The 11,316-nt window shown below is 35.2% G+C and overlaps 2 protein-coding genes across 2 annotated transcripts; both read left to right on the forward strand.

The window, feature by feature from the left end:
* The first annotated feature begins 6,762 nt into the window (after positions 1-6,762).
* On the forward strand, positions 6,763-8,726 carry LOC149005878 (uncharacterized). Its single transcript, XM_089169304.1, has 2 exons — positions 6,763-7,084; positions 7,247-8,726. The coding sequence occupies exons 1-2, from the start codon at positions 6,934-6,936 to the stop codon at positions 7,540-7,542; spliced, it is 447 nt and encodes a 148-aa protein (XP_089025430.1). The 5' UTR covers positions 6,763-6,933; the 3' UTR covers positions 7,543-8,726.
* Positions 8,727-9,874: 1,148 nt separating this feature from the next.
* LOC149005879 (blue copper protein-like) lies at positions 9,875-10,709 on the forward strand. Its single transcript, XM_089136001.1, has 2 exons — positions 9,875-10,022; positions 10,402-10,709. The coding sequence occupies exons 1-2, from the start codon at positions 9,875-9,877 to the stop codon at positions 10,707-10,709; spliced, it is 456 nt and encodes a 151-aa protein (XP_088992127.1).
* Positions 10,710-11,316: the final 607 nt, after the last annotated feature.

Below are 11,316 nucleotides of genomic sequence, written 5' to 3' on the forward strand. Positions count from 1 at the left end.
AATGAGTAGAAAATATATCATACCATCATACTATCATAGTACTAATATAAAAGCATGAACGGAAGGGACATAGCTACATCTTTTCCCCCTTAAAAGCCCTTAATTATTAAGGTAATTGACATGAAAATAATGTCATCAATGGTAATTTTACATTTAATAAGTATTAAATAAATTAATATTAATGACATCTTAATCATAAAAAATTATTAATTAAATAAATTATTAAATGTGGAGAGGAAAAGTCATAATTAAACGCCATAAGATTTAAGCATCTAGATTCAATAGATTTTTTTTTATTTTGGGGCAGAAATCTGGATTCATTTCTTATATATAGATATATAAGAAAAAAGAAACTTATTAATAAATAAAAAAAAAAGCATATTAAGAATAATTTGGATTAATAAAAAGAAAAATTTATATGTACATCCTCTTGGTGAGAATTAAACTAGCGTTGAGTCCCCTTAGTGTAAAATATTACGTCTAGGTCCCAAATCAACTAACACTTGATTGAAATTTTAAATATGTAAAGACCAAAATGTCCTTAACTTGTTTAATAAATATGAAATAACTAAAATACCCCAATACCTTCTTGTTATCAACTACATACATGGTTCTCCCTACAGCTTGCTGGAATCATTCCCGAAACCACCTTGCCCATAAAAGAGGGGGAGTGGGGAAACAAATCCAAATTAGATAATCAAAATTCAAACCTCCATGCATCAATCCAAAGAGCTGCAAAGGACAAAGATAAATTGCAGCTCTCTGGATCCAAATGAGGGATTAATTTTGCACAGAGTGAATTATCAACAATCTCAAAAATAGAAATGTGTTTCTACAGGCAATTTTGAACAATTAATTGATTTAGTTGGGGAATGTGTGCTCAAACCACCCAAAACTAAGTGAATCAAACAATATGAATGAATTTTACTGCTAATCAAGTAGGCCTAATTAGTTTTTAGCAAACGACGAATTGAATACAAAGTACAACACCGGAAAACTGATTCACAAGGATTCTTCTTGAGCAACCCCTAGATCAAAAATCAGTATTCACTATATCTGAAGACAAAATGATGGATTTCACTAAATCAGGAGAAAACTAATAAGCCCAGGAATTTATGGTTGACGGAGTGGACTTTCTACGCTATTATATCCATGATCGAACGCATAAGGAAGCAAGATGGGAGTTGGAGGGATTGGTGCTGGTTCGGCCATGGAAGGTCTTACAAGGGCTTTTGAGGAGTTAATGTACAAGAGTTGAAGCTCAAGGGGGAGAAGGCTGTCGAGAGATTGTGTAACGCATGGGCTGGCAGGGACTATTACAGTGAGCATTGTGGTTATAATTGCGTTTTCTGGGTTTAGTGGTTTCTCATCTGGGTTCACGGGTTCCTGATAATCCAGCGGTGAGATTTTTTTTCTCTTCTTTCTTTCTTTCTATCTTTCTTCTTCTTTGTTTTTTTTTTCTGGTGGCTCTTAGTGTGGTTTCCGACAATGGCGCTCGGATACATGAAGAAAGAAGATGAGTGAAGGGGGAATCCCTTCACTCACCCACCTATATGGTTGATAAGAGTCATACAATAATTATTAAACAAGTTAGGGATATCGTCGACAATAAAGAATAAGTTGGGGATATTTTGGTCTTACCAAATTTAAAATTTGAATGAAGCTAAGGGTTGAAAACAATGTTAGCTGGTTTGCACTAAGGAGACTCAACAATAATTTAGATCACACTAAAAGGATTCCACATGTAAATTTCTCTAAATAAAAGTGATTGCGTTGTGCGTATCGACCCGTGCAGTGCTGTAGCTAACGTGTTCGCAAGAATGAAACTCAAAGGAATTTACGGGGGCCCACACAAGTGGTGAAGCATGTGGTTTAATTTGATGTAAAGCGAAGAACCTTACCAGGGCTTGACATGCCGCGAATCCTCTTGAAAGAGAGGGGTGCCTTCGGGAACGCAGACACAAGTGGTGCATGGCTGTCGTAGCTCGTGCCTTAAGGTGATGGGTTAAGTCCCGCAATAAGCGTAACCCTCGTGTTTAGTTGTCACCGTTGAGTTTGGAACCCTGAACAGACTGCCGGTGATAAGCCAGAGAAAGGTGAGGATGACGTCAAATCATCATGCCCCTCATGCCCTAGGTGACACACGTGCTACAATGGACGGGACAAAGGGTCTCCGAATACTACATTAAGATTGAATTTAGGAATTAAGAATCTAATTAATGAATACAAATTCAAAACTATTGAATTATTTAAAATTTATAATAATAGAAACTCAACCATTAATGGAAAGAGAGAAATAATTAATGAATACAACTAAATAAATGTGAAAAATAAGGAAACTTAATATAAAGGTATCAATTCATTTTGAAGTGGAAGAACTTAATAAGAAAGATTATCAATTTTTTCAATTTTTTAATTCAAAATTGTAAAAAACTAAACCTACCAATTAGGAATCGAAGTATCAAATTCGAAACTAATTTACGTAAAATATTCAAATTTAAGTATATATTCGGTCTTTAAATTTTATAAGATGGAAATGAACCGTTAATGGAAACTAAAAGAAATTGTTCTTGAAGGAATTTAAGTAGATTCAATTCTTTATCGCCTTCCCTAGTCAATGCAATGAAATCCCTTCAATAGAAGCATCAAGTTGCTAATGGAGTAGCAGGTTGCTTCTATCGTAATGTACAGAATTGTTGCAGGCATTTTTGATTAAATGTTGAATCGTTTTTTGAATCTTTTCTGTTGCAGAACTTCTTTTGAGCTTTAATTAATATATAACAATGTCATTCTCTTTAGTCTATAACTTTTCTTTTACCTTCTCTGTGTCAAGTTTGCCCTTAATAGAACTTCACTTGGAGTATAACAATCAAATCTAAAAATTCCTATGGATGAAACCCATAGAGCCCAAGCAACTGAAGGTCCTGTTAGGGTGATTGTAAGCAATTAATTACAAGAAAGAATTGTTCTTGGTTTTGAAAATGATTGATTTTCCTATAATCACTAGAGTTCTTAGAGTTCCTGTTATAATCACTAGAGTTCTTAGAGTTCCTGTTCTTGGTAGCCTAAAGACATTTATCAACAGATCTCAGAAAAAAGTATGTAGCGTATCTCCTAAATTGAGGACATTGAGCAAATCTCAATTTCAGTTATAATTTAACTTTCTATTTTCTCTACCAATCCTTGCAGTTAAAAAAGCTTATGAAATCCAAATAATGGACCTTTGGTAATTTTCAAAAGGCCCACCAAATGGTTGATGTTCTACTTCACTTTTTAGTATTTTTTTTTCTTCCCTTTTCTGAATATAATATTATTTTTTCAATGCATGTAAAATGTTCATAAGTTTCTTAACCAAGCAACAAGAGAGTCTTATAGACGGTTCAAAATGATGAGAAGCTTAGAAAATCTTTAACATATTAAATCATTTTTTTTTTTTTTGAGAATAGATTGTAGTATGAACTTAGGCTCTTTTTGGTATCAATTATCATTGTCAATTATGAGAAATTTTCATTATTTTAAATTGTTTGGCATCTATTCTTAATTTTATTTTTATTTAAAATAATAGAAAAACCTCTAAAATCCATAATGAACTTTTTATCCATTATGGATTATAATGGTTTTTTTTTGCCTTGTAAGTTTACTTAAAGTTTTATAAGGAAGATGAGGGTAAAATAGTCAATACACATTCTTTTATAACAATTATACTTTTTCCTTCTTTTCTCACTTGTTTACTATCATTTTTTAACAATTTTTTTTATCTTAACACCAAACTTATTTTTCATTTCATAATTTATTTTCGATAAAATTCACCAAACCATTTTTCATTCTTGACTAATAATGAATTCTTGTACTTATTTATTTTAAATAGGCATAATAGAGAATGAGAATTGATACCAAAAAGAGCCTTAGTGATGGTAGTTTTAGGCTGTTCTCTCTAAATGGGATCGACTATATGAATTTCTTCTTTCCAGTCCTATTTGAAGACATGCTAGAATCATTGAATTAAATTCAACTTCAATTTAAGTCAAATATGTTAGTGCAAGGATCTCTTCAATTAATAGAAATATTATACATGTAAAAAGTCACCAGATATTTTCTACACAATAAGGTTTAATGTGTATATTAACTTACATATAAACCGTTGTTAAGTAGTACATAACTATACCAATACAGATTTTACCATGGTTCTCATCAATGAAACCCAAAATAACCCTACTAAGAAATCATATAGTAAATGTAACATTAAAAAAAAAATGTATAATACTCCCCAATACAAATTTATGTTTGGAGATACAAGACTAATTCTTTCCTTTGGTAATTACATATTGGGAGGTGGGTTTCTTTTTTTTCATAATCTTATTTAATTATAATGCTCTTGTAACTTGTTGCTCACACGTCTTGAATAAAAAGCCTAAACATTTTTTGGGGACCTATAGTGGGCGTTATGGATTTTGTTTTGGTTTAGTGCCATAAATGCACTGAACCGTTAGGCAATACAACATGGACCGTCGGATCAAAATCTTGATCGTTGATTTTCATGTTCGAAATTTCGTTAAGATCGAAATCTTGACCAAAATCTTAATCTGATGGTTAAAGCCTTAATTTGCTTCTAATGCAGATTTATCTCCACCACCTTCACAGAAATACATGAGGATACGTTCCCTCCACATCCTGCCTTTGTATTGCTTTTTGCGTGTTGTGCTTTGCGCATTTTGAAGTATTTTGTATGCAAAGTGACTGCAACTCTAAGTAAGCCTAATCAATCTTGGTTGTTGGTGGAGTAAAAATTATAGCTTGAATAATTTGGATTCTCTATCGTGATGGATAGAGGTCTATGTTTTCTTTACATTTCTTCACCAAATATTAGAAGTGGGTTTACCTCTAAATTTTAACAAAAGAAAATTCAGATTTGGTTCCCATAATGGAACTCATTCCTAATGTTTGGAAAAAAGTGTGAAGAGAGAGTATCCCAACTCGCTGGCCAATGGAGTGCCTCATCCACTAGTGTTTTTGATTACTTTATTTTTGGTTCTGATATTGTATTCATATTTTCTATATTCAGAATAGTGCATTGACAGTAAATCTTTTTAAGGTTTTCACTTAAGTTGAGCTGAAATTCTTAACAGTTCACTTTATATTTTTTTTAAATTAAAAATTACTCACAATTATATTTTTTTTGTGTTAAAAATAAAATTACATTTTACCCCTGAATAAAAATAAAAATATTTTATTTTATTAAAGTTACACTTAAATTTTTGAAAATTTACAAACAAACTCCGTAGTTCACTCTATAGTCTATACCGGGGAAAATTGTTTCCAAATGTTAACCGAAGCTACCCATAAGAGCAAAGATCGAGAGAGAAATTCCTATTTCTTCTTTTCCCTTCATCGGCTGAATTGGGAAATCATTACCAAAGTGATTTTCACCGATTCACTGTGACAGATCACAGCTTTGGTTGAGGAAATTGATGTGTTGTGTCTTCAAAGGTGTTGATGAAATCTATGATTGAAATCTCGGCTGACATTTTAGATTGGACTGAACAAATTCTCTCTTTGATCGTCACGTGTATTCATGAAGTAAATTTGAACAAGGATTTTTTTTTTGGTGAATTTCGAAGAAATGAAATGATACCAGGTGGAGAAACGATATATGTATAATATCATCGAGATATCGTTTAGTATCGCTGAAAATCTTCGAATCGGTGAAAACTCGGCCAAAAATCGATTGTAGAAGACCAAAAAGGAAGTGAACGATGAGGACAAAAAATCGACAGTAGAAGACCAAAGAAGAAGAAGAAGATGCGAAATATCCCTCATCGTTCACTTCTTTTTCTCTCATAGCACTGGAATCACTGAAACCACTATTGAAATAGAAATCTTTGCGCGAACCACTGTCTGGTTCTCCTTTTTTTATTTTTTTAAAATCTCAGTGAAGTGTGAACTGACACAAATGTGAAGAATATAAATTGTTTAACTATTGTACATAGAAACTTGGTAAACCACGCACAGAGAGAAGTGAGCTTTCACCACACACAAAGGAACCACCGCTGAGATGAAATCCGATTATCCCAAACAAATACGAAGTGGAAATATCTCTTACACATTGAAAAATAATTGAATCCGATTATCCCAAAACGCATACGAAGTGGAAATATCTCTTACACATTGAAAAATAATTGAAAAATAAAAAAATCCTTTGCGTGAGATGGGATTATGGGAATGGGTTGGGAAATTTATCTGACACATGGTTTTATAATAAGAAAAGATATTGCGTGAGATTGGAATGTGGTTGGGAACCTGGGAATTGGGACGATTTTGAAAGTTTAAAAGGTCAAATTGAGATTGCGTGTTATAGAAGTAACAGGGTATTTTAATTTGTAAATGTGGGTTTGGGAATCACGACAGAAGAATTAAATTAAAAAAAGGACACACGAAATCGGCGCAGTTTTTGCCACTACCCAATCACCAGAGAAAATGCCAGACTTTCATTTAATGACAAGTCTACTTGTGACATATATAGTATATACTGCCATTATTGGAAGCCGAAGACTTCTTGAAGTTCGTCGATCGTACCTCTCCTTCACCGAATCAAGACTGGACTAACAGGTTGGTCAAAGTCAATTTCAAGCTCTTAAATTTAAGATTGCAGAAATGGGAACACGTTTCAATAATCCTTTCAGAAACCTGGTCTCCTCGATAAACGTGGGAACAAGTCAATCGAAAATCATGAAGCTACAGCGTACAAGGATGACTGGTCAAACCATTTAATTCATACATTCATACATTCCAAGCAAAACTCGATCATCGAATCTCCCTATAAAAACCCAACATTGGTTCACCATTTTTGTATTCTCTAAACAATCGCTGCTAATATTATCTTGATCAGTGAAGTACAAGAGCTATACTGAACAGAAGGAATCACGGAGAGAAAAGATGGCTTCTTGCATGGGTTGTTTGCTCGGATTCATGTTTATCATATCACCTCTGCTTCAGAGAACCACCGCTGAGGCAACCATTACTTTGCAATGGAGCACTTTTCCTGCTTCTAACATCTCTAGTCCCCTTTCCGTTGGCGATACACTAGGTGAGTTAGAAAAATTTTCTCCTCTTATGGGTAAAGGTTCTTCTCTTCTGTGTTGAAATTCCACTTTCTCTGATGCTAAAATTAAATGGAGATTCCAAATACGTTTTTGAGTAAAACGTCCTAGCTAATTCATTTGTTGTTTATACTGTTCTGCTTCTGCAGTTTTTAACGTCACATCAGGTCACAGCGTGGCTGAGTTCTCAAAGGCAGACTATGAATCCTGCAGTAACAAGAACAACTCCCTCGTTTTTTTGGGACCGCTCGAAGCGAGCTTTACGTTTGGAACCGCAGGAGAACACTACTACTTCTGCACCATTGATGATTACTGTGAAAAGAACATGAAACTGGCAATTAATGTTGTTGCCTCTCCCACTTCTAGTCCTGGCTCTGCCCCTTTACGCGGCTTTGGAGGCTTATCTGTTCTTCTGCTCTTTACTGTCATCACTTTCCTTTATTAGAATCAGTATATCTTCATCAATATTAAATATGTGATAGACATTGTATTTGTAAACCTGTCTCGATTTGAGGCGGTTAAACTAATTATCTTTTCCGAAGCATCCAGCCGCCATCTTTGAATCAAATTTTTATTTTTTTTATTTGTCGAGCTGTCGTGACCAGCGGAGAGTATCGGAACCTAACGTTTTCTCGTTCCGAAAGCTTCTGCCGCCGCTGTCTCTCCACCTCATCCCCTCCCGGCCTCCTTTCCCTCTCTCCGCCTCTCTGCTTTTTCTGATTTTTTTCCTTTTTTCCCCTGCTGCTCCCCTTCCTCTCTGCTACTATCCTTTCTCTGGTTTTTCTGTTCTTTCCGACACTATGATTCTGCCTTCTCCATCTCCCTTCTCTTCGATTCTTGGTCTCGTTTTTTTACTAGTTTTTATCCATTACCTCCCTTCTCATCTACCGTCTCATCTTTCTTAGTTTTTCGTTTTTCATTTTATTCTTCCCTGGTTTTCTCTATGGTCCATATTTCTCATTCTCTGTATTCGTTTTCTATTTTTTTTCTGGGTTTTATCCATCGTCCCTGCTCTCTCCATTTCTTAGCAGTTTTCTCTTCACTCCTCTGTTTCAAAGCTTCCGGAAAAAAAAGGCAACACAGCAGACAGGATGGTTGATGCAAGTGTTGGGCAATTTTTCTGGGATTTTGGAGTTTGTTTTGTTACTTTTTGCTCGTTTTCTGCTGATGGTGATATCCTGGGGGTAGCGGCTTCAAGATGGGAGTTTAGAAACGGGTGTCTTTTGCCTCAACAACTGAGTTGGCGTCTTTGTGGCGTGTTCTGTCTTCCCGTTTGTGGCGTGCTCATTTGTCGCCCTGGTGGAGTGTGGTTTGTAAGCCCTTGGGGCGTGTGTTTTGTCCGCCATTGTGGCATGTTTGGTCTTTGCCTATGAGGCGTGTGGTATGTAAGTCTTGGGGCGTATGGTTTGTTAGCCCTTGTGGCGTGCTTAGTTTTCGCCTTTAAGGCGTGGTTATGTCTGCGTCGGTGTCCGCCTGTTTGGTGTGTCTCCACAGGCCGTGGTGGTTGTTATGTTCATCATATTCATTAGGTTTTTCTGGCTCTGTGGTTGTCACAACCAGTATTCTGAGGGTTTATTAGGTTCGGCCCATCCCTTAGTCTTTGTTTTTTCTTTTTGTTCGGTGTTTGTGTCTATGTTATCTTTCAATTATGAATGAAATGTTTGAACTTTTGACAAAAAAAAAAATCAAATACTCAAAAGATAAGGATCAGATAATGGGTACTGGTCTTTGCCAGCTGAGCCCACTTTGATGGTAATAAACACAAACTTCACAAATAAAATTATTCTCATCCATTCATATGCATTCAATCATGCATACTGGGGATCTTAATTGATTCGCTTTTTAGATACCTCTCATGGCTTTTCTGCTCAAACACATGTGTGGTAAAAGATTTTAGTCCTTGGCGACAATAATTCCACACTTTAGTACCTAACACAACCAAGAGAGACGAATGAAATAGAACTTTGGACAAAGAACTTGATAATTAGTAACTTAAACAAGAAAAATACAAGTCAAACCTGGTGGCTTGGTCCATGTATTACTATCCTAACATCCCCTCAAATTGGGATGGGAAGACAAACCCAATTTGTCATATATAACATCAAACTCCTAACAATAAAGTGGCTTAGTAAAGACATCAACCAATTGTTGAGATGATAACACAAAAGTCAAAAAGTTAACGAAGGATCCCAAAGCAGTCATCGGATTACGAACAAATTGTAATCAACATTGATATGATTCCTATAGACATGATTGACAATATTATTGACATTCATGTAAAGAGCACTAAGATTGTCACAAAAAAAATGAAAAGGACGTGATAAGCAATAAGTACCCATACCATGCACGAAGGAAAAAAGACAACCAAATCAACAAGCGGCCTTCTTGTATCAATTATTATTCTCTATTTTGTCTATTTAAAATAAATGAATACAAGAACCCATCTTTGGTCAAAAATGAAAAAATGATCGATAACTTTATTTTGGATAAATTATGGAATGAAAAAATAAAAGTTGGGCTTCATGTTTAGGATATTAGATCTGTTTCAGGAACGATTTCAAATGATGAACAGTCAACAGTCAATCCATTCAAATGATGACGGAAATTAAAGGTTTGCGTGTCAACCATTCCAAGCTAGCAAAGCTTGACCATTGTATCTCTTCTATAAAGCCCCAATTCTAGAGTTCACCATTTATTGTGTTCTCCAGAGAATCGTTGCTATTACTCACTAAGCGACGTACAACCTATATTGAACAGAAGCAATCACAGAGAAAAAGATGGTTTCTCGCCTGGGTTGTTTCATTGGATGCATGTTCATCATATCAGCTCTGCTTCAAGGATCCACCGCTCAGACAAACTATACTATTCTATGGACGTTTCCTCCGTCTAACTCCTCATATACGTTTTTTGTTGGCGATGCACTAGGTGAAAGTCTGAACTCTCTCTCTCTTAAAGAACCAACATGCTTATTTAGGGTTTCAAGATCACCTTCAAGTGCTCAACTTTGAGTATGGATTCTCTATCCATATTCGAAGTAAATTTTTCGACCTTGGGTTCTTGACGCGTACTTAATCTCAAAGTAGAATCTAATAAATTAGCTCAAATAAAACTTAGCATCATTAATAATTATTTTAGTTGATTTTAGAGAAAAAGAAATCTTACGAATCCAACCATAAAGATTGTGAAATTTTCTTCCCATGTAGACCAAGAATCCAAATTCCTAAACTGGGTAGTAAGAAAACGGTAAATTGAGATTCCAGATAGTTTTTAAGTGAAACTTCCTCATTTGGTGTATGTTTTGCAGTATTTAACATCACATCTGGTCACAGTGTGGGTGAGTTCTCAAAGGCAAACTATGAATCATGCAGTAACAAGAACGATTCCTCCATTGGTATGGGACCGGGTTCGATGAGCTATACCCTTGAAACCTCAGGAGAACGCTACTTCTTCTGCAACATTGACAATTACTGTGAAAAGAACATGAAGTTGACACTATACGTTGTTGCTCCTCCTACCTCGGCACCTCCCCCTCCCAGCTCCGCCCCTTCACTCACCGGTGGCGGAGGATTATCTCTTCTTCTGCTATGTACTTTCATCTCTTTCCTTTATTAGAAGCAATGCATCTCTGTCATATCAACACCATATCCTTAATTAATAATTCAGTGCTGATAGAGACATTGCGTTTATGAACTTGTACACGAACTGTACACTGACCATATCAGCTCTTGTGGTTGTAACTTTAGTTATCTTTTCAAACCATGAATTGAAGTCATTGGAAGACAGGGAAAAGATAAGCAGACAACTTTACAAACAAATGTATTATCATCCACTCATATGTGTTCAATCATATTGCGGATCTTTAATTGATTCTGTTTTCAGATATCCCTGACGACTTTTCTGATGAAACCCATGTATGGATAAGGATCTAAGTCCCCAGCTACAATAATACTTCTATCTTTTGTAACTAAAATTAAATGAGAGAGATTTTTTTCATGTACCCCCTCTCAACTAAACCAAACTCTGTGCATCCCTTCAAATCTAACTTACACTTTTCAAATACCCCCTCCAACCTTCACCCATTTAGTGCCTGTTAACTTCTAACAGTTTCTTTTAATAGAAAAGAAGAAAAAAAAAATCTAACAGCAAGAATTAAATATATATACTTATGTATATACACGTTTAGAAATACTAAGGAAAAATGGCCTGCAAAACAGCTTCT

This window comes from Hakea prostrata, chromosome 9 (genome assembly GCF_041222555.1).
Source record: "Hakea prostrata isolate BN-2017 chromosome 9, UWA_Hpros_2, whole genome shotgun sequence".
Classification (NCBI taxonomy): Eukaryota; Viridiplantae; Streptophyta; class Magnoliopsida; order Proteales; family Proteaceae; genus Hakea; species Hakea prostrata.